We start from the raw sequence: 23,127 nt of genomic DNA on the forward strand, positions 1-23,127 counted from the left end.
TAGAGTACCTTTAGATAGATAGAGAGAAATAAACAGAGTAGTAGGTATCTCATCTCTTTCATTGAATCAGTGGGAGATAGTCTTTGTTAAGGCATGATAAACATAATCAAGCCAAACTTAGATCTCTCCTTTAATTTTCTGCTTTGGTATGTTTTTGGTCCCATGTAGGCTTTGATGGAGAAAAATGACAAAACTCCTACATTAATTCGCATTCACCATTTAGTCCAGATGTGACCAGTGATAGATCTGCTTTTTCGACGAGGGATATTATACTTCTAAATAAATTCCTGTTCAATATACTTCTCTTTTCTCGTAATATCACGAAGTATGATCAAAGCCTTTACATGCCTCAGACCAGACCGAACATAACAATATACAGTAAGGAGCTAAGAGAAAGATTTATGTCCAGTAGATGATATTGATGTAGATTGATTGACTAGTTAGTTACTGGAAATAGTTGATGATAATACCAGATAGTTTGATGCCAAATTCTATAAAACTCTGTTAAACTATAAATGTGTTAAAATACTAGAGACTAATAGCTTTCCTTTCATAAATGTGAATGATTAGGGTGTAGAAAATATCATATGGCATTCGTAATATTATTTTAAAAGGAGATACAACAAAAGAAACAACAACATCGTGTTTTATTGCATTTTATACAATTGCTAAAAAATCTAACCTAATATATACATATAACATTTTATAAAAATACTTATTCATGCAAATATTTATTATATTCACAGTCCTAAGTCGATGTGAGCATTTGGTCAGTCTTTTCGCTAGCATCTATCAAATTCACAACAGTGACATCACTTGTTCAGTCAATCTATTTTTAACCCATCGGTAAAAATTGTTTTCGGTTTCCAATGCCTCGTCCAGTTTCTTTCTCACTAGGTTCGGCACTTCAGGATCTTTTCTTTTTTTAAATATATCTACAAAATCAAAGAATGGTTAGGCCTAGATGCGACTAAAATTAACTGAAGTTTGGCAAGTTTGAATAAAAACATTATATTTGATGCTTTGAAGTTATTAGAGTTCTGAAAATAATTTTATTTTACTTATAACACTTTATTATAATGTTCAGTGGTGTAGTAATTTAAACTTATCAATACTTTGTTGATTATTGAAACTTAATGGAAATTTAATTTAATTAAATACCATTTGAAAAAGGCTAGTGAGTGATAGTTCGACTGGTGAGACAGTCCTTTTATTATGTTTTAATATACAAACAGTTATTATTTTAATATTTTAGATTTTATATTGAAAACTAGCGACCCGCCCCGGCTTCACACGGGTGCAATGCTGATACTAAATTAAATACACTACAGAAAAAATATGAACGTTGTATATAAAAACATAGCGGCCCGCTCCGACTTTGCACGGGCATAAAATATATATGCCTATGTCACTCAATGAAAACATGATTAAAATCGATCCAGTATTTTTGGTTCATTCATTACTGCCCTTGGCCTGCACGCATTAAATTTGGAGTAAAACAATTCCTCTTCCCCTATACTTACTATGAAGATTTCCTGCTATCTTTGGAATATCTAAATTCATACAATTTTTATTACATTACACATTTTTAAACGCAAATTTTAAATTTGTAATATCTCCGAAAATATTTGTTTAATTTACATGCTGTAAGGAACCATATTGATCTATATTAATTGCACACTGTATTTAAGGTACTTAATTCGATAAGGATTAATGCCGTATTGCTTAAAATAGCTTCGGAAATAAGCCATTTTCTCACGTAAAAAGTAAACAATAAAAATGGTTAACGTGGGTTATCCCTAAAAGATAAACATATACCATCGCGGACTTTTTTGTAGACCTTTTTATGATGTACAATACTGTAGTACATTAATTTGATCTAACTCGTAGGGTTAGGCAGCGTTTTTGCTAATTGCTAAATAAGCCTAAAAAATAGGTTAATTTACGACATCACGTTAGAAACCTCTAAAATTAGCAATGTTGCCTTAGTATATTATGCATGTATTATACATATAAACCTTCCTCTTGAATCACTCTATCTATTGAAAAAAACAGCATCAAAATCCGTTGCGTAGTTTTAAAGATTTAAGCGCACATAGGGATATAGGGACAGAAAAGGCGACTTTGTTTTATACTATGTAGTGATACTGTGAAAATAATGTTTAAATTATTCCCTTTATTCTGTTATGAGAAAAACATGATTAATTTGATAAATTATGGTCGAATTTCGACCATAGGACAATTACTAGTCCGTTTTAATATGTTTATTTTTTCTTACACCTAAATTAAAGGAACCTCTGGTGAAACACTGGTTCTACCCAAAAATCCCATTTATCAAGAAATATGTTGTAGCTATTAAAAATTGATACTTACCAAATAAGGTACTGTTAAAAATATCCTCAGCGCCTCGAAAGAACTGTGGAAGCTTCTTCTCTAATACTTTTAAAGTGTCTTCGAAATTCTCCAACACTCCTACCACCGGATAAAAACGAATTACGTTGTCTTTGGCTGTTTCCAGAGCCCACTGGCTGTTGATAACCCTAAAATAAATCGAATATAATCGGGTTTTGTGAAATTACATAATAGAAATCATACCGACACGGTGGATCATGTCCGCAGAATAAGGGAATTATTAAATCTTCCGGGTTGAGAGTGAAACTGCAATTCGTCTCGCTGGCCATCGCGCACTGCAAGAAATCGTCATGTGGTTTTCTAAAATTAAACCAGTTTATTGCAATTTTACTGTTTTCGCCAACATGTTGCTAATTATTAGATAATCTAGTGAGAAAACGAACAAAAGAATGGATTAATTGGTTGTTGCTTTCGTGTACTCTGATGTTCTGATGTTACATCATACTTCTTGCGTATTTGTATTTATTTGTAATGCTATTTCAAAACAAGGTTAATATTCAATTTTTGATTTATATACTATAAATAGAATAAAATAAAAACATAACAATATTTTTATATTCATTTTATTTGAAATGTTAGTCACAGTAGTAATATAACAGGTCAATTGAAAAGTCCCCGGCCTACCATAGTAAAACACATGTTTTTTTGGCAAAATTATTTTTTTTTAATTCAAAATAATTCCGTTCAAGATACACCGATTATAGTGACTCTGCAACTTTTTGATATTATTTCTGTAGCACGATTTGTTCTTTGCTTCAAAATAGGCCTCAGTTTCGTCGATCATCTCTTCATTCGACGAAAATTTCTTCCCAGTGAGCATTTTTTGTGATCTGAGAACCGGAAATAGTCGCTGGGGGGCCAGATCTGGAGAATACTATGGATGAGAAAGCAATTCGAAGCACAATTCATGGATTTTTGACACGGTGCATTGTCTTGGTGAAGCAGCACTTCCTTTTTCTTCAAATGCGGCCGTTTTTCCGCGATTTCGTCCTTCAAACGGTTCAATAACCCTATGTAATAGACGCTGTTGATGGCCATTCCTCTTTCAATGTAGTCAATGAAAATTATTTCATGCGCCCAAAATACAGACGCCATAACCTTATCAGCTGACAGTTGCGTTTTCCCACGCTTTAGAGCGGATTCATCGTATGCAGTCCACTCGGATGACTGTCGATTGGACTTCGGAGTACAATGATGGAGCCATGTTTCATCCATTATCACATATCGACGCAAAACTCAGGTTTATTACGCTTGATCATCTTCAAATACTGATCCGAATCATCAAGTCGTCGTTGTTTTTGGTTAAAAGTGAGCTCGCGCGGCACCCACCTTGCACAGAGCTTTCTCATACCTAAATATTCGTGAATTATATGATGTACACGTTCAGTTGATATCTTTAGAGTGTCTGTTATTTCATTCAGTTTCCATTTACGGCCATTCAAAGTCATTTTGTGGATTTTTAAAAATATTTTCATCGGTAACAACCTCTTTTGGGCGTCCACTGCGTTCATCGTCTTCAGTGCTCATTTCACCACGTCTAAACTTAGCATACCAATCCTTGATGGTTGATTTTCCTGGGCAGTGTCCGGAAATTCGGCGGCAAGCCAAGTTTTTGGCTCAACTGTATTTTTTTCCTTCAAAAAGCAATATTTTACCAACACGCGAAATTCCTTTTTATCTATTTTTTTCACAATAACAGAAGTTGCTTCACTCAAAATGCTATAATTCACAAACTAATGATCCGAATTAATACACGCATCTTTTGAGGCTTAGGGCTAACTAAAAAATATATGTATTTAATTCTAGTAGCTACTCTAGTATTCTACGTGTCAGGCCGAGGACTCTTCAATCGATCTGTTAGAATTCGAACAATTCAATTAGTCACACCGAAAGAGGTAACCAAAGTTATCAAAGTTGACATTAATCCATAGGAATTAAAATATTATGATAGAATCGAAAGTTCCAAGTTCAAGCAGATTGAGATCAGATATGGAGCAAACCAATCCAATGTTAATTACAGGAGAGATATATAGCGGCTTTCGCAAAACTTACACTACCAAAACCAAACTTTCATTAATGCTTTTTTAGATAACGTGTAAATGAATTGTCATCTTACTATCAGATCTTATTAATGCCAGTAACTTCCGAATTACCTGAAAGCATTCTATTTAAAATACTGAAGCCACTACTAATAATTGATAACAATATAATCCCAGATCTTCAATTTGGCTTCAACTTCCTACTGATATCATTACTGCCATTTTTCTTTACGTGGCGCAGGCTTTTGATAGAACATGATATGAAGGCTTTGATTTTAAGTTAAACAAGATCATTATCTATATAGCTTGCAGAATTATTAGAGGATGTCTATTCGGAATTGAAATAAGTAAAAGCAGGATAGTGTATTGGAATCAAAGACCACGAGGAAGTAGCAGTAAACGTGCGTAAACAAAATGAACAGTTAGGCCAAGCAACGGAGAGTCAGTTTGAATGAGACTAAAACACACTGTGCATTATGTGTCAATTTTACAAATAAAAGAGAATAAATAATATCCAAGTGATATATGCTAATGCAGCAAAATATTTATTAATTATATTTGACGAATTTAATATTAAATTTCACATAATGTGTTCGCTATTTGGGAAAAAATGTGTCCTAGTAACGTAAAATAAAGTACCGCTGTGTAAACAAATCCTTAAGTTTGTACATTATAACTCAGGGTTCAGTATCAGTATATACTAGTGTTGGGAACTATCGACTGAAATTCACTATCGACTGTTTAGTAATTGGCTACTTTTTACTATCGATTGTTTCAGTTGCTATTTTTAGTTCGACTAATTTTACTACTTTTTACCAGTGACTGTTTGACTATTTTTGGTTCTACTAGTTCCATTCAACTGATTTTTAACGTTCTGGCTCTGCGACCTTGACAAAAATGTACCCAATTTATGCTTATATAGATCTATATGTAATATATATAGTTTTATGATTTTTTTTAGTTTGCTTGTAAATAACAATATATTGTATATTAACATAGCAGCATTTTGGAATGATATTTTTCAAAGTTGTTAATGTAATAGGGTAAAAAGATTAAAATTGTTAATGATAAGTAGTGAAATACGTTTGACTGTTTTTATGGCAATAATAGGTAATATTTCGATTACTCTCTCGATTTTTCTTAAAAAATATTTCCGTTCAATAATAAATAAAGGATTTACTTTATTTAAAAAAGCTCTAGTAGTTATTGTGCGATCATTTTTAATTATGTCACGAACTAGTGATTTTTTCTATAATTAGGTATATGCTTAATTTTTATTTAGTATTTATGGTTATTGTACATCTTTAGTTTTTCGGTTTTGTTTATGTTCTAATACTGTATTGTCTATATTTATTATAGTATATTATTTCAAAATAGCAATTAACATCTTAAAATACGATAAAAGATTTGTGGGTTATTACTCCATTCCATAGAAAAATTCCATTACTTTTTACAGATCCGCAGAATATTCAAATATAAAAGTAATTCTATTTCGTTTAAAATGAAATTATTAATTTATAGTATTCAGTAATTTTTTTTCGTTTCCTTTTCAATGTTAGTACGTGAAGGAATATGTACATCTCCGTCTGGGTTATACTACCGTTGGAAAATATAAGCGCATATAAAATTAACTACTCAAAGCAATTATCTCCGTCCTTTTCTCTCTCACAATTTATAGAGGAAAGGGTTCGTACATCAACAAAATAGTCGAACCATGCATTTGACTGAAAATAGTAATTATTATTTTGTGACTGTTTTGCGACTATCGACTGTTCGACGGTAGTTCCCAATGCTAATATATACTCAGATATGTTGTGCTATTAGGGGCTTTGAGAAAAGGTTCTAGCGTTTCTCACGATAAATGGCGTAATTACAAATGATACCATACAAAAGAGCATACATAACAGACATGAAATCACATTACAATACTATCATACCAATTATCATGAAATAGCATTTATCATAGATTATAATAATTCACCTTCAGCTGAGAATAAGTAAATATATCAAAGTAGTACCTACTGTTTCACCATTTTTATCACTGGATCCCTGACTAAACTTAGGTACGTAGGCGACTGCTTGTCGAAGTAAGTGAAATTAATGAAATCAGTGTTCCTGTCGAAACTTAATGGTACTGCCATTTCTCGTCTGATAAGATTCATTTGTTCAGTGATGTTTTCCTGTAAAAATAAGAATGTATATGTAACGTTTGCCGGGCAAGATCAGATTATAATATATTAATTTTATTGTTACAAAATGAATAGTATTATTATTTAACCCAGATCTTCGCGTATTATATATTATCATATTATTATTGGGTGCTTACATGTATTCTGGTCATATTCTCACGTTTAAGAGACATTTATTGAAATATATTGGTATATATTTTCCAAAATTTTCCAAACTTATCTATTTAAGCTAAAGTTAAGAATACACTTATATACTAAACAAATTCGTGTGGTTTAGTTCGCTTCAATCTTCTGATTTCCTGCGTGTTGTCCAGTAGCTGTATTGCTTCCACGTTGCTGTGATTTAGCACCATGTGTATCCATTTGATTTCGAGGTCATCGTGTAGCTCTTCGTTGGTTACGTAGCGATCAGCATTGGTAATTAATCGCAGAACATCGTGCAACCACTTGATAAACCAATCTCTTCGATTTTAGGTCATGTTGAGAGTATCTTCCGACTAATCAGTACAGTTGCTTGACTTTGAGTCTAATCTGCTCTGCTTTTGCCTAACATGATGTTTCCAATTCAACCTACCATCGAGATGTATTCCCAGGTATTTAGCTGATTCTGATTGAGGAATCGGCCACTCGTCAAGTGATATAATTAGGTTTTTATCATTTCGCCGCAACGCAAGAATAACATGGACAGATGTGGAGCTATTAAGCTGTATTTTGCAGTTTCTAGTCCATTTGTAGATCTTTTTGACTGCTACTTGTACTTTTTCTACACTATTATGTAAATATACACCTTTTGCCATGATAACTGTGGCGTCGGTAAATGTTTCAAGTGTTACAAATCACTTACTGATTCGGGACGGGACGGAATTAATAACACTACTTATGGCTTTGGAACAAAAGAGAAACTTTATTAACATCGCTATTATTTTATAAATTTTTGAACAGTTTCCATACAAATTACAGCGCCCTCTACTAACTCTTCTTCTTTTCTACACTGGCTCTTGTATCTATATAAATCATGTATTTAACATCAAGTAAGTTAATATGAAAATTAATTTGTTAGGTTTATTGTCTCTTCTGGTATATTGTTTTTCTTTCGTGTATTATTTAGCGCCTTTTCTGTAAGGACATTGGTAAGTATCACGTCAAAGCCTAGTAGTAGATATCTATGCGTTCGATGAAGTGGCTTGAATTTTTAACGAAACCATTCTACCATTATTCATTATCCGTTATTGTCCATTATTTTTATTAAAACTATGGTCGAACGACATTTGAACAATTTATCTCTGGAAATCAGTTGATTTTGTTGTTTTTTATTGATGGAACTTATTTTAATTTTGGCCTTAGTAGTTTTCTGTAGATATGTGGTTGGATCTTTTGGGATAATTAATATGTCGGGTCATCTAGAAGTGCTGCCTCTCTTTATAGTTTTTCCTCTCCATTATTACGATTGCGTGTCTTATTTGCTGTGATGAAAAGATACTTTTGTTGTTTTTTTTAAGCACATAGGGCTGGGCTCGGTACTCAACACGGACAAAAAGATTAGAGCAATCTTACCTACTCTAAAAACCAATGTTGAGCTGAAGGCCAAGAAGTGTACAAAATATCCTATCATGACTGTAAAAATATTTACATAGTACAAATGAGTAGAAGAATAGGCGTGTAAAGGGAGAAACATTACTGTGCGGTCTGCGTCCTCTCACAACATACAAGAATGCCTTCACATAAGTTTGATTTTGACACACTTGAATCCAAGAATGGGAGTAAGAACTAAGGAAGAAAACAAGAACTAAACATAAAAAAGTAAATATGCTGCCGATTGAAAGTAAAATACATTATTTTTATATACAATTAGGTTAATTAGATGGATTAGACCTCCAGGGGAATACCACTACTTAATTTAAAATTAAAATATGTGCCTAGAACTCTACCTCATGGGTGGTGTGGAAAAGATATATATTGTAAGATATACCAAAAAGCTTACAATATTCGCTCCTTTATCAATAAATTTAATAAATAATTTGGAAAATTTGGCTTATTTGAATCCAATTTTGCTGTTGCGGAAATAACCGTCAAGTACTTTTATCTTCATGGAATCAAATAATGTCTAAAAGGCAAACCAGTGAGGTTTATGTACAGCTTTTGGTACTCTGTGGGGTTAGCAGATTTTGTTATAATTTTTTTTGCTATTTAGAGGCAAGAAGGCTCAAATTTCAGATGGTACTGGCGATGGCTTGAGTTCAAGAGTGATAAAAAGTTGCTTGAAGTGTGTAAGGATTTTAGTGCATATGCAGTTTGCTTCGATAACTTTTTCGTGCAGTTTTTTTGTATGCAGTTGTTGCATGAGCAAAGTCAGAGGCAATAGGACTAAGAAATGTCCAAATCATGACAAAATGAAAAAGAAATCCGCGCTAAATAATCATTTTGACAAAATGACAAAAATGTTTTTTTTTATATATATTTTAAAGTCTCCTTTTACCAACTATGGGTTTATCTGGACTGGACCTACAGTTTAACGCGGGATTCTAACCACGGTCCACAGCATTAAAGCCTACAGACTGGCGAGTGACCAACTTTAGAAGTCATCCCAGAAGACATCCGGTCTTACCCAGCCTGATTACTGGCGTGACTGGGATCGTTTTCCTCGTCGGATTTTACACTCTTGCCTAGAACATTCACAAATTTTAAACAATCAGAAACATAAATTTACGACCATGCCCCAGCAGGATTCGAACCCGCGGCTATCGCAACAGTAGAAAGTCTGTCCCATCGCCTTTACCACTGCGCCACCAAGCCGGCTTCCAATGTTTTTGATGGGTTAAACCAGAAATATGCAGAAATTTATTATGACTCATAATGGATCAAGCACAGATGATTAGTTTAAAAACAATGATTGATGTTATAAATATTGTTGTCAAGATCCAGTAATACTATCATGTTCCATCAAACATTATTCATTAGTTTAATGATTTTTATTTGTAAAAATAACTAACATACATCTGTTACTTCAACTTAATAGCTCCAAATCTGTATACGTTAATTTTGCATTGCAGTGAAATAATACAAACTTAATTATATCACTCAATAGATGCCCGATTCCTCAGGCAAAATCAGCTAAATACCTAGGAATCCAACTTGACGGTAGATTAAATTGAAAACATCATGTTAAACAAAAAGCAAAACACATTAGAACTAAAATAAAACAACTATACTGGTTAGTCGGAAGATACTCTCAACTTGACCTAAAATCAAAGAAGTTGATTTATAAGACAATCATAAAGCCAATTTGGACCTATGGGGTGCAAATATGGGGTTGCACTAAACATTCAAATCAACTAGTCATCCAACGCTGTCAAAACAAGGTTCTTCGATTGATTACCAATGCCTATCGCTACGTCACCAACGAAGAAGAACACGATGATTTGGAAATCAAATGTATTTGCGAAGTTATCCAAGATTTTGCCTTGAAACACGAAAGAAGATTACTAAATTATAATAACGTGGAAGCAATACAACTGCTGGACAGCGCAGAATGTCTGGACTTTGAAGTGAACTAAACCATACGAACTTATATAAAGTGTATACCTTTAGAGTAAACTATAACTATAAGTTATTATAGTTTTATAACTGAGGAATACATATTGATGTATTTTTGGCACTCGTCTTGCTTGTGAATTAATCCAAGTACAAATGAAAAGTAGTAATAAATTAATTTATAATTAAGATTGTACTAAGCGTATCTAATAAAGATGTTATAAAAAAATATTATAATATATATCACGTAAATTACAACATAAGAGCGCGCTGAAAACTGATCTGGATGTATAATATATCAAAATCGTAGTAGGCGAACGACTTTCTCTCGAGGCCTATGCATCAGCTGTCGCGAAAACCATTATAATTCGCATCATAAAGCATGAAGAAAAATGAAAGCAAATCAAACATACATAAATGTTCAAGCAAGATAACGATTTCGACATGCCGGTTGAATAGTTCGGTTGCTGTTAAAGCCGAACACCAGAGTCGATAGTCACTTGTTTACGGCCGGCGAGATTCTGCAATTGCTGTCGAGTTGGATTGGCGCCTGCGGACAGAAACTTTCTCTTGAGATATACGCATTGATTAAGGCAAAAGTAATTATGTTGCATAACAGAAATTATTGAGGTGATACAACTATTTGGAATACAAATATCGTAACGAAACATTCAATCTCGCTCTAATTATGGGAATGCAGGTTTAGTTAGTGTGGTTGTACATAATCATCAAGTATTATAAATATGCATATAGTGCTACAAATAAGTATTTCACTATATTATATTTCAATTTAAAATTGGTGTAGATCCAACAAGCTACTTGGAATAATACTCCAGAAATAAAGAGTACAATTGAATGAATTAATTATACCAAAAAAATCGCATGCAGCAATAAACAAAAAGTGGAAGCATTTGCTGACATCTAGAAAAAACCTTTAAATCAAACGAAACCGATATTGACTATAATTTACCGGACACAGAATGTAAAAATTCGACGATTCAATTAGTCACCCCGAAAGAAGTGACCAAAGTTATCAAAGTCGACCTTAATCCAAAAAATCACCAGGCTATGTCTTAATAACGGGACAATTACTGCAAAAACTTCCAAGAAAGAGAATTATAAAATCAACAACTTGATCATTTCAGTATTTCGAATAAAACATGTCACAGACGTTTGGAAGATGGCCTATCCCACTGCTGCAAGTAATATCCAAGTTATTTGAAAAACTCCTGTTAAGAAGAATAAAATCGATTATAAAGAGAAAAAATAATACTTACACACCAGTTTGGATTTATTAACAAACATTCAATAATTGACCAAATTCATAGAATAACAGATTTTTTTTATTATTTAATTATTACATTGTTACTAATAGTTTCCGACTAACCTACAATTTCTCTTTATGATAACTTCAATCTAGGTATATAACTAGGAGGACCCATCGGCCCTATCTCAGTCTCTCGTGAAATAATGTTTATACATGTCACTGCTGTATTTTTTATTATATGCACCTTACTACACAACACTACACAAGATCAGATGGTTTGATTCTTTTAAGTCTGTGTCCTGTTCTGGTGGTATCCAAAAGCTGTAATACTTCAATATTCTCATTAGAATGAAGTCTTTCCTCATGCCCTCTTGCAATTCTCTTGATTTCATTGACTGACTGTGGGCATCTGAGGGTCTCGATGTGGTAATCAGTCCTATAAATACTATAGGAGCGCCCACAATACCTCTTAGTACTTTGTTCTGAAAAATTTGTATTTTATTTATGTTACTCTTTGCAGAACATTCCCATAATTGAACTCCGTATGTCCATATAGATTTCAGTATTTGCTTATATAATAGAAATTTATTATGAACTGATAATTGTGATTTTCTTCCAATTAGCCAATACATTTTCCTATATTTCAATTCCAGTTCTTATTTTCTTCTTTATATGTTCCTTCCAACGAAGTTTTGTATCATGATTCATTTCGAGATATTAAGCGTTGTTGCTATATGCTTTCCAAGCTTGTATCCAATTATCTATATCGTCACTTGCCTGTTGTAATTTTCATGAGGCTTCTTCACTATTGACTCCGACAGCTATAATCACAGTATCATCAGCAAATGTAGCCACCGTAATATTCTCCATTTGTCGTATATCAAAAGTGTAGAGTAAATAAAGCATTGGTCCCAGTACACTTCCTTGTGGTACACCTACTTTATCTTCTTTTATTGTAGAGTAAGCTTCTTCTTGTTTGACTTTAAACATTCTGGCTGTAATGTAAGATTCTGATAGTTAAGAGTGTTAAGTTTGTTTGGGCAGCATTTTCATGTTTGGACAACATACTTTGTTTGAAAATGCCTAAAACAATAAATATTCAGGGTCACAAATTGATTGCGACTTTAATAGGTTATTTCGAAAAGGAACGAGATAACGGAGGCGTCCTTTTGTCGGTAAATTTCGTTAGAGAGGTAATTATTGATGATATTAAATAATATTATAAGTCCCTACAATTTTATTGAAAATGTTTTTAGGGGGTTACTGATATGCTAAATATTACTGTGGGTACTGTGAATAACATCGCTTACGAAATGAATAATACGTTAGATTCATCCAAGAAAACCCGTCTATATACAAAGTGGGTGACGAATCTCGATCATCTTAATATTGGCTCTATTCAAGACCATATATAAGAAATGTATAAGAACAGTAAGTACACAGGCTATTTTATAGATATAAACATAATTTAATAAAATTATTTTACAGAAAATTATCTCTCTGGAAAGTATACATAAAAGAATTAGGGACAAACGCGCCTATAAACTCTACCTCATGGATGTTATGGAAAAGAGTTAAATGTAAACAAGACAAATCTAACCTTCAAACTATTATACCTGTGTCCTTAATTGTAGTTTTAAGTCCTTCGAAAATATATGTATTAGATGTACTATAATGTTTAAATAAATTATATTTGATAACATTTTTGTTCAATTATTTTATTTAGATTAAAATTTTCTTGTGTCAAAGCCAAACTGAACTAAAACTCAGAGTTGATGCGGCAACATTGTAATGTTTGACATCACAAATATCCACGACGCATTACTTATAGTCACATATTTTATTGCATTAATTGTTAAGCATCTTAATATTTATCAGCGGTTTAAAGAAATTACTAATTTACAACAGTAACTTGGTACAACAGTTATTCATAATTTCTTCTATTTATTCCATGTGTTCCATCAAGGCAAATTATATAGTTTCACATTATCTTTTAAAAAATAACCTTCATGCTATTTTAGTTATTAATTAATTATTATTGTATATTGACGTTACAAGGGCCAATTTAATATAATTCAGATAAAACAGTAGACACATTTCTAAATCTAATTTATTTTTAAGGTGGGAACTGTTTTTTCCTATCTTTTGAGGCATTTAATTATCTATAATTAGTTGAAGGTTTTTTTTCTAAGTAAAAAGACACAGAAAAATATTATAAACAAGTTTTTTTTCGTCTTTTTTTTTCTAATTTAGTAACAGGAAATCGATGGATTTTTAAATCGAATTCGAATAATGAGTTCGTGAATATTTCGGCGCAGACAGGGTGGAGCGACCAAAAATCTCGACGGACTTAATGACTAACAAAAATGCCTAGAATGTGTCATTTAAAAGGCAAATCAGTTTCTGCCGAGAAAGAACGCTTTTTGGGTGTGTTGACCACCGTCGTTTTCATTGTTGTTTCATTGAGTTTTGCTGATTAACCCAATTCCAATGACTTAGTCATTGAAATTTCGAGGTTCATGACTTGCTACGATTCTGCGTCCGGTTGCGTAACCTAAGGTCGATATAATTTCTTTTGTTCTCATTTCTGTATCAATTTTAATTCATTACGTTCCAACGGATAGTTATTTTTGAGACTAAAAAAGGAAATGCAACAAATATTTATAGTTTTCTTTCTTACATAACAGGTTAATTGGAAGGTTTCCGGCCTACCATAGTAAAACACATTTTTTTGGCAAAATTAGTTTTTTTTTTATTCAACATAATTCACTTCAAGGGTGATACACTGATTATAGTGACCCTCCAATTTTTCGATAAAATTTTTGTAGTACGATTTGTCCTTTACTTCAAAATAGGCCTCAGTTTCGGCGATCACCTCTTCATTCGACGAAAATTTCTTACCAGCGAGCATTTTTTGAGAGCTGAGGACAGGAAATAGTCGCAGGGGGCCAAATCAGGAGAATACGGTGGATGAGGAAGCAATTTGTAGCCCAATTCATGGATTTTTGCCATCGTTTTCACTGACTTGTTGCACGGTGCATTGTCTTGGTGAAGCATCACTTTATTTTTCTTCAAATGTGGCCGTTTTTAGGCGATTTCGTCCTTCAAACGGTCCAATAATGCTATGTAAGTTGCTGTTGATGGTCCTTTTTTTTTCAAGGTAGTCAATAAAAATTATTCCATGCGCATCCCAAAATACAGACGCCATAACCTTGCTAGCCGACTATTACGTTTTCCCACGCTTTGGAGCGGGTTCATCGTGCGCAGTCCATTCGGATGACTGTCGATTGGACTTCGGAGTGAAATGATGGAGGCATGTTTCATCCATTGTCACTTATCGACGCAAAAACTCGGGTTTATTACGCTTGATCATCTTCAAACACTGCTTCGAATCATCAATTCATCGTTGTTTTTGGTCAAAATTGAACTCGCGCGGCACCCACTGCCCAGAGCTTTCTCATACTCAAATATTCGTGAATGATATGATGTACACGTTCAGTTGATATCTTTAGAGTGTCTGCTATTTCATTCAATTTTAATTTACGGTCATTCAAAATCATTTTGTGGATTTTTAATGTTTTCGTCGGGAACAACCTCTTTTGGGCGTTCACTGCGTTCACCGTCTTCAGTGCTCATTTGACCACATCTAAACTTAGCATACCAATCCTTGATGGTTGATTTTCCTGGGGCAGTATCCGGAAACTCATCACCAAGCCAAGTTTTTGCTTCAACTGAATTTTTCCCTTCAAAAGCAATATTTTATCAATACGCGAAATTCCTTTTTATGCATTTTTTTCACAATAACCAAAGTTACTTCACTCAGAATGCTATAATTCACAAACTAATGATCCGACAGCTGTCAAATTTACACACGCTTCTTTTGAGGGTTAGGGCTAACTAGCGTTAGCGGTTAGCTAACTAGGTTAGCGCTGTCTATGTGTCAGCCGGGGACTTTTCAATTGACCTGTTACACTACACACTTTGACGTTAGTTTCTAGTTTATAAAATAGTTACAATTCATAATTCACAATTGCAACCACAAAACTATTATCTTCGATTTACCGTAATTTAAGAATTATGTGGAATATACGAATATATGACAAGTCAGTGAAAACAATGGCAAAAATCCATGAATTGGGCCTCCAATTGCTTGTTCATTCACCGTATTGTCCAGATCTGGCCCCCAGCGGCTATTTCCTATTCTCAGATCTCAAAAAAATGCTCACTGGGAAGACATTTTCGTCGACTGAAGAGGTGATCGCCGAAGGACAAATCGTACTAGAAAAATGGTATCGAAAATTTTGACGGTCGCTATAATCAGTGTATCACCCTTGAAGGGAATTATGTTGAATAAAAAAAACTAATTTTGCCAAAAAAATGTGTTTTACGATGGTTGGTCAGGGACTTTTCAATTAACCTGTTCTTAAGTGATATTTATTTCTTTGATATTTCATTTATTAGTAAATGGTTTGGTACAATGAAAGTGTCAAAGTTTAGAGAATATTTCTATGAGTACTAGGAAAGGAAAACTATTGGAAATATTCAGCAAGTAAAACTCAGTAATACATTTGCATTTTCACTTTGAGCATATTAAGACCCAATTACTTAATGTACAATTACAATTACTTAACTTCTTCTAAAAACCATTTAACAAAGAATATAAATAAAACAGGTCAAACTCCAAAGCGCCGAAGTCGACTGAAACTAGATATTTTTTAAAATGTAATATATTTATAATATTTTTAAAAGAAAAAAACGTCAACTAATTTTTTCAAAGATAACTTTTAGTATTTAAAGAACCCATAGAAAAATTAGAGATATGCAGCTCTTTAAGGGACATAAGTCACTTGTGTATAGACATAGAAACAAAAAGATCCCAACAAGTAGTCGGTAAAGTAATTAAGGTTTGGCTTGCAAAACATAAATTAAGTTTTGCAGGTATATTAAAGAATGCAGTATTTCCATTTGGCACTTGGTAAATATAAATGAAATGTTTAATTGTTTTTTTGCAATTTACTTTTTTAGAAAAAGGCCTGAAAAAAGATACACTGTGTGTAACGTCTTCCTTCCTATCACAACATATACAATAGTCGAATTGTTAAAAGATTATGACAATTACTACAGTAGATATATAGGCCAAGAAAGATATACAAGCAAGAACTGTTTGGATATGTAGAAAGCAATATACTCTCTACAATAACACCCTTCGGTTGGGATGAACTCCATTAGACACGCAAGGAGAAGGCATTGACAAATGGTGGAATTGTGAACTAGTGTTAGATTGAAACAGCATAGTTAGTGACTTAGCTATTGAATAGTGGCTCAGAATGTGACAGTGAGTGAATGAAACTTTCTGGATGTGGGATTATAATTCAATGTTGACAACACCAAGTCAGCGTCATAAGAACGGAAACAACTGGAGGTGAGTATATAATTAATATAAGATAACTGTAAAAAATCATATTGTACAGAATATATATATATATATATATATATATATATATATATATATATATATATATATATATATATATATATATATATATATATATACGATAATTTACGAGGACAGGGAGATTGCAACCAAATTACTTAATATTATAATGTGGAATAGTTGGCGAATTGTTTACAAAAAGCCGGTTATTGATATATGTAAATAGCACAGAATCATTATGATCTAACCGAATGAAATAATTCGTTTAAAGCGCAGAAAATAAACATGCTTCACACAGACAACTGATGTTAACAAATCTATCTACATTCATGACAACGCAAACATCTCAACGACTACAAGGTCGATTATTAATACTCTTCTGCCGTTGAGTCGTCCTCAGGGTCAACAACAACGAAAAAATGTATAATTTTGAAAATCGATATATATTTGTTAATTCATACCTGTTCTGAAGATGTGAGATGCTTCGCAGGGGTCTCTTTCAATCTCACGTGCCTGAAACTGTTCATTCCTTGCACCTTCTCCAACAGGAACACCAAAATTTCGGCTCCATTTCCCGCCATCCAATTGATAAACAAAAAATGGGGATTGATGTCGTCCATCTTCCCCAACTCCGACATTGATTTCGTGGTGTACCTCTTTCTGGTACTGGTGGACAGCCTCCAAGTCTCTGTTGTGCTGTTAGGAGAGTACTCGACACTCAACAACGACTTCTTGGGAAAATGGTAACTCATATCATCACGTTCCGAGTCGTCCGACTTTATTATCTGACTGTAGAGGTATGTAAATGTACATATAGTGAAAATCACCACCAAAACCAACTCCTGTTTGAGTCTTCTTCGACGAATCATCCTGCTGCGAGTCTTGTTCGAAGAGAATATCGATTAAACCGTGCAAGAACGCTGAAGTCTTCCCTGCGCCGGGTCACACAGACATCTGAGCTTGGTCCAACAAAGGTGAAAGGTGCTCGAATTTTAGTTAAGTTCCACCACGTTGATTGTTTCCCAGGAGGGAGGAAACAACCACTCATGGAACGTTAACTATTTGCAATTTTCATACCAAACATCTATCTAAGAAATAAAATTATTTAACAAAAAATAACATTAAAAATACACCTTCTGCACAGTAAACAAGAAACACCACTATTATACTTTTATATAATTGTACGCATACACTTTATTATGCTTTGCAACATTTCTAAACGTAAAAGTTTTTATTATATTATGAAAAAGTTTTAAATAATTTATAATGTATAAAATACCTATAAAGAATACTGTACTACTAAACCTAGTTCAGTTTCAATTCTATGCTACAGATAGCGCTGATGTACACATGGTATTGATGGTTGACTAACGCTGATTTTTTCATTCTAATTTTTTAAGTTTTTTTAGAATAATGATGGAGTATATTTTTTACTAAGTTAATTTAAATACATAGTTAATATAAATATTTAAATAAACTTTTTAAAATAAGAATATAAAATAATGGTGTAATTTTTCGTCTCTAGATTTAAATCAGTCTTACTGTTGTACTATTAAAGATTATTGTTATAGTGCGTTTTTATTATTTGAATAATATGCCTCAATTCTTAAATAAAAAAATCATTTCGTTAGTGTATCAGTTTTCTTTTATTATAAATGAGTTTATCAAGTGTTCACTGATAGCTTTGTCCAATTCAGAGTATTACGAACACAATGATAATAAAAGTACTGATTCCCGATAAACCGATTCAAAACGGACGTTTTTAAATCTAAATGATGCAAAACGCTTATCTTTGACGTTCGATTATTTTAATTGGACTGATATGAATTTACATTCATTTGATATCAACAGAAAATTTAAGCATCGTGACTTATATTTTTATAAAAACAATCCTGACACTCGATGACCTATATTTTATTTCATAAATACAGATATTTTCCTGATATTCGTGCCAAAATCCCACACAGCCAGTAGATATTTCGTTTTATTTATCATCGACCAAACAACGCTAACTAACACACGGCTATATCAATATTTGCGTTTCGCTTTTCTACTTTACCATAGCAACATTATATAACATTTGAAGGTTGTGCCTTTGTGGAAGATTATTTCGAATTTCGCGGCTGCCGCTGATACCGGCTGTTTTTGACGGCTATACGTCTGTTGAACCGGCTGATTCGTCCACGTGAACCGCAACGGAATATTCTAGTTTTAGAGTGTTTGTTTTAATACGTGAATATATACACGTTTTTATCCGGCGTTTGATTTACGCATTTACCCAGATTATTTTCATACTGTTTTGTGATGGCACATTCATTCGATCGGCTCAAAGAATTGAATTTGTCCCGTGATGAAGTGAATCGAATCGGAGAGGCCTTAAAAAAAGAGGAATTTCGAAAACTGTTGGCAGATTACGTGGAAGAGATCCAAGATCCGAAAAATCGACAACTGTACGAGGATGAAGTATGTCAAATCGAAAAGGAAAGAGGCCAGGACGTTACTTTTTTGCATCCCTCGCCCGGTTATGTGATAAAAACTAGTGTAAACGGTAGTCAGAAGGGTTTTATAAATATCTGTTCGAATTCTAATATAAATAAGCCGTCATCGACGCCGACAACGAAGGAAGGAACGCGGGGTCTTCAGTGGTCATTGCCGCATTCTTTGTCGCCTCCTCATGAAGATCTAGACAACAAGGGCGTTCGCTGCCAGGTATTTGACGTTCTATTTCATCCGGACGCTCTCCATTTGGCCTACAAAAATGCCGGCTTTCGTTCGCTGCTCAATAACACGGCAGTCGAAGCAGTGGAGAGCAATTTCAATGTGGAACTGGATAAAAAGAATTTAAAATTCCCCAAGCTGAACTACAAGGGAATGAAGCGCGCCTGCATTATGAGAACTACATCCAAAGTTCAGCCATTGGAAAAAACGCCAGAAGAACAGGAGATGTACAACAAGCTTTTTGCAGATATAGATGCGCAACGATCGGCGAACTCATTCAAGTCTAGCAGTCCGAAAAAGACAAGATCTCGAAAAAATAGTAATGGGGATTCATCCTCCTACACAACACCCAAGTATGTGATTAAACACAGAAGCCATATAGATATACAAGAGTTCAGAGAAAGCAAAGATGCAAAAATAAATGCTGCCATTCCTAAGGAGCTGATTGTCGAGGTGGATTTGCCTCTTCTCAAATCATCTAGTGATATGAACTTGGATGTGACTGAAAAAACTGTACAAGTTACCAGTGAGAATCCTGCAAAGTACAAATTAAATTTAACTCTGCCATATCAAGTTAATGAATTAAATGGTAATGCCAAGTTTGATAAAGATATGAAGAAATTAACCATCACTTTACCAGTGAAGCAGAAGCTCACTCTACAGTCACTTAAGTTTGATGACAGTGGTGTTGAAAGTTCAGTGGATAGTGATACTCATAGCCCTACAAGTCCTGAGTCGGATGATGATTCTATTCAGGAACATGAAAATGTGATAAAACCCAGTGAAACATTAGTGAACACATTGAGAACTAATAAAAGTGATGATTTCCTTGACGCTAGTGATCTCTACATCTTACCTGAATACAAATGCAATGTTTTTGATAATACTGTTGTTTTTACATTTAATGTAAAGAATGTTGATGAAAAGACTGTTCAGAAAAGACTGTATTCATCTGAGTCCTATGTTAAACTTAAGTTTACAAGTATTAGTCCTAGTTTTTATCCATCTTGTTATTCATTTTATGTTAAGCTGCCATCCCATAAGTTCATTGAAGACAGTGTGACTGTTGAAACATGGGACAATGATGTTATATTGCAAATACCACTGATAGCTAATGAAACCCAGTTTTGTAGTTATTATTGTGGGCTTAATCAAGATTCATTATCAGAGAAATTTATGGAGAAACCTGTGATTATCAAGAGCTTAGAAAAACCCGAACCAGTGAAAGAATCAAAGGAACCATCCAAACAACTAGATAACAAACATGATCAGGGAACTCAAGAGGTCAATAATAATAATAATAATGCCATGAATCAAAGCAAAGCTATTGATATCGTAGGCTCTTTCTATGAGTCCAGTGGTGATGAATTAAGTTCGAGTAGTTTCTCGCCCAGAAAAAACAAAGGCATCTTAAAAAGAATGCCCAGATCCAAATTTGGTAGAAGTATATCTGAATCCAGTTTGGATGATATTGTATGCTCTTCATACGAAAATTACCATGGCAGCATTGAATGTGTGCCTGAAGATGACAGGGAACATGAAGAAGACATGTCTTCAAGTCTGAAGAAAACTGTACGCTTTAGTGATGTCATCATGAAGCAGTTATTCAGGTATCTTTTGTTATTTAATGTATAATATTATATGGCTTGTTTAATAATATTTATGAATGAATCAAAACAATGAAAATCATAACAAAGGACTGGCGTCTAATAAAAATTATCAGAACGTTGTTTTTGCACATATTATCACAGGTTAAAAATAAATACACTCATTGTTAGTCTGCACATGTGCACATTAGCGACTGTTATCACTGTTTATATAGCTGGCAGAATCAAGGGCTTTTCCCCTATGATTCTAGTGGGTTATTTATTTTTATATTATATATTTCGCGGTGATGCCAGTTGTGGCTTTATTTTCTTTGCTTTTAGGTAATTTGTCCCATGCTTCTTCCAAGCTTTGCAATCCGTAAAAATTCAGATGGTATTATCAGGTATTTAAATATTAACCTCCCAACCTCTTTTAAGGTTTAGTTAGATCCTGTGAATTCCACATTTATAGGGAATAACTGACAGGAAAAACTGGCCATTATGAAAATCGCATTGCTTTTTACAGATAACAAGTAGCAAATGTCAGATAATTTTATATCAGGCTTAATTAACCAGTTTTAATAGTTGTACTATAGTCTGAATTTTTGATATATTTTGTAAAATAGTATGATGTTTTCCAACGCTAAAAATTTTGTGCGGCGGCAAAACCTTGTCACACACCGTTAAAGTATACTATATTGTAATTGTAGCTAAATCCTTCAAAGTATGTTTAAACTAAAAATTCAAGTCAACTGAAACATTCGAAAGTGTCTGGCTGCTTTAAAATACTTTAAAAGGGTTTAGCGAGCGATGGCACTATCTTAAGTATCTCTTAAATTATATCATAAATTCATCATCCTATAGATGATCCTTGCTTTAACATTTGTAACCTTTTATCTATCAAAGCAACTGGGACCAATTTTTCATAAGTCATTTATTTAGTAGTATCTGTAGTGTAATTTATTAGAAAACATTTGATTTTTTTAGTTGGTGGCGGTAGTTTGGAGTCTGCAGTAGATGTAGATGATCAAAATTCTATAATTATTTTTGACATTGGTTGATAATTTCATCTAATCTAAGTTGTTTCATTTTGATGGTGGTCTTTATAGTTGGGAGTTGGGTAGTTGTAACGTTATACCCCCATGACAATAATTTGAATGGCGTAACTAACCCTTTATTGGCTTAATTATATGTGTTTGATTGAGTGATACTTGTTAGAGTAAATTAGGTAGTCAATAAACGTAACTTCGAAGTTATTCTGATGTATATACCTTTTATCGGTTGCAGATCCAATTCTAGTATTCTTGGACAGAAGAAAAAGAATCAGCGCAAGGCGCGTAATAAAAAACGTGCTCAAGAGCGTCGGTACAGCGAGAGCGAGGCGTCCGACGTCGACAGCAAAAAGGAGGGAGAAAATCAGACTAATATCAACCCGGAACGACTAGTGAAAACCGTCTCAAGCATCCAAGCCGACGAGAAGAAAGACGACGCCATTTTTCACCTGGAAATCAACAACTAAAAGTTGCGGCGCGTGTCGTTCGATTTTTATGTTTATTCAAAGTTTATAGATTGAAGATCCTTTATACATTATTTTGTGGTCCACAAGTACAAAACTCGAAAATAAAGCGACTTTTATATTGTTGTTAACATTTTGTACGCGTGTCCATCTTCACTTTATAAATATTTTGTAGAACACTAATACTATTTTTTATTAAATATTGTTGAAAAGTTGTGGCGGTTTGTTTCATTTATGGCTCATATTTGTACATACACATTAAAGTTATTATAAATAATTGGCGAATGCGCGGTCCTATTGAATTTTTTATTAAGTACATCTTACATTAGATACCCTTGGTATTATCTTAATTTACAAATTAATTTATCGCTACTGCTCTGTTGTAGTTGCATTAATACGCTTCAATCTTCTGATTTCCTGCGTGTTGTCCAGTAG

General features: G+C 33.5%; 2 protein-coding genes across 3 annotated transcripts; one reads left to right on the forward strand and one right to left on the reverse strand.

The window, feature by feature from the left end:
- Nucleotides 1–628: 628 nt before the first annotated feature.
- LOC143199703 (heparan sulfate 2-O-sulfotransferase 1) lies at nt 629–17,887 on the reverse strand. The gene is made up of 5 exons (XM_076409692.1): nt 17,334–17,887; nt 6,474–6,631; nt 2,596–2,712; nt 2,374–2,540; nt 629–935 (listed from the first exon to the last, which is right to left on the reverse strand). The coding sequence occupies exons 1-5, from the start codon at nt 17,739–17,741 to the stop codon at nt 799–801; spliced, it is 987 nt and encodes a 328-aa protein (XP_076265807.1). The 5' UTR covers nt 17,742–17,887; the 3' UTR covers nt 629–798.
- Nucleotides 17,888–18,833: 946 nt separating this feature from the next.
- On the forward strand, nt 18,834–22,907 carry Nop17l (PIH1 domain-containing protein Nop17-like). Of its 2 annotated transcripts, XR_013006523.1 has the most exons (3): nt 18,840–21,200; nt 21,519–21,580; nt 22,464–22,580. XR_013006523.1 is itself a non-coding variant. In XM_076409685.1 (2 exons), exons 1-2 carry the CDS (start codon nt 19,177–19,179, stop codon nt 22,693–22,695), a joined length of 2,256 nt encoding a protein of 751 aa, XP_076265800.1. In that variant the 5' UTR covers nt 18,834–19,176; the 3' UTR covers nt 22,696–22,907. The 2 variants fall into 2 exon arrangements, 1 of the variants encoding a protein (XP_076265800.1); XM_076409685.1 differs by lacking the exon at nt 21,519–21,580 and having other exon boundaries at nt 18,834–21,200; nt 22,464–22,907.
- Nucleotides 22,908–23,127: the final 220 nt, after the last annotated feature.

The sequence above is a fragment of the Rhynchophorus ferrugineus genome, unplaced genomic scaffold (genome assembly GCF_030347505.1).
Source record: "Rhynchophorus ferrugineus isolate W39M unplaced genomic scaffold, kcgeb_rfMv2 rfM7, whole genome shotgun sequence".
Taxonomy (NCBI): Eukaryota; Metazoa; Arthropoda; class Insecta; order Coleoptera; family Curculionidae; genus Rhynchophorus; species Rhynchophorus ferrugineus.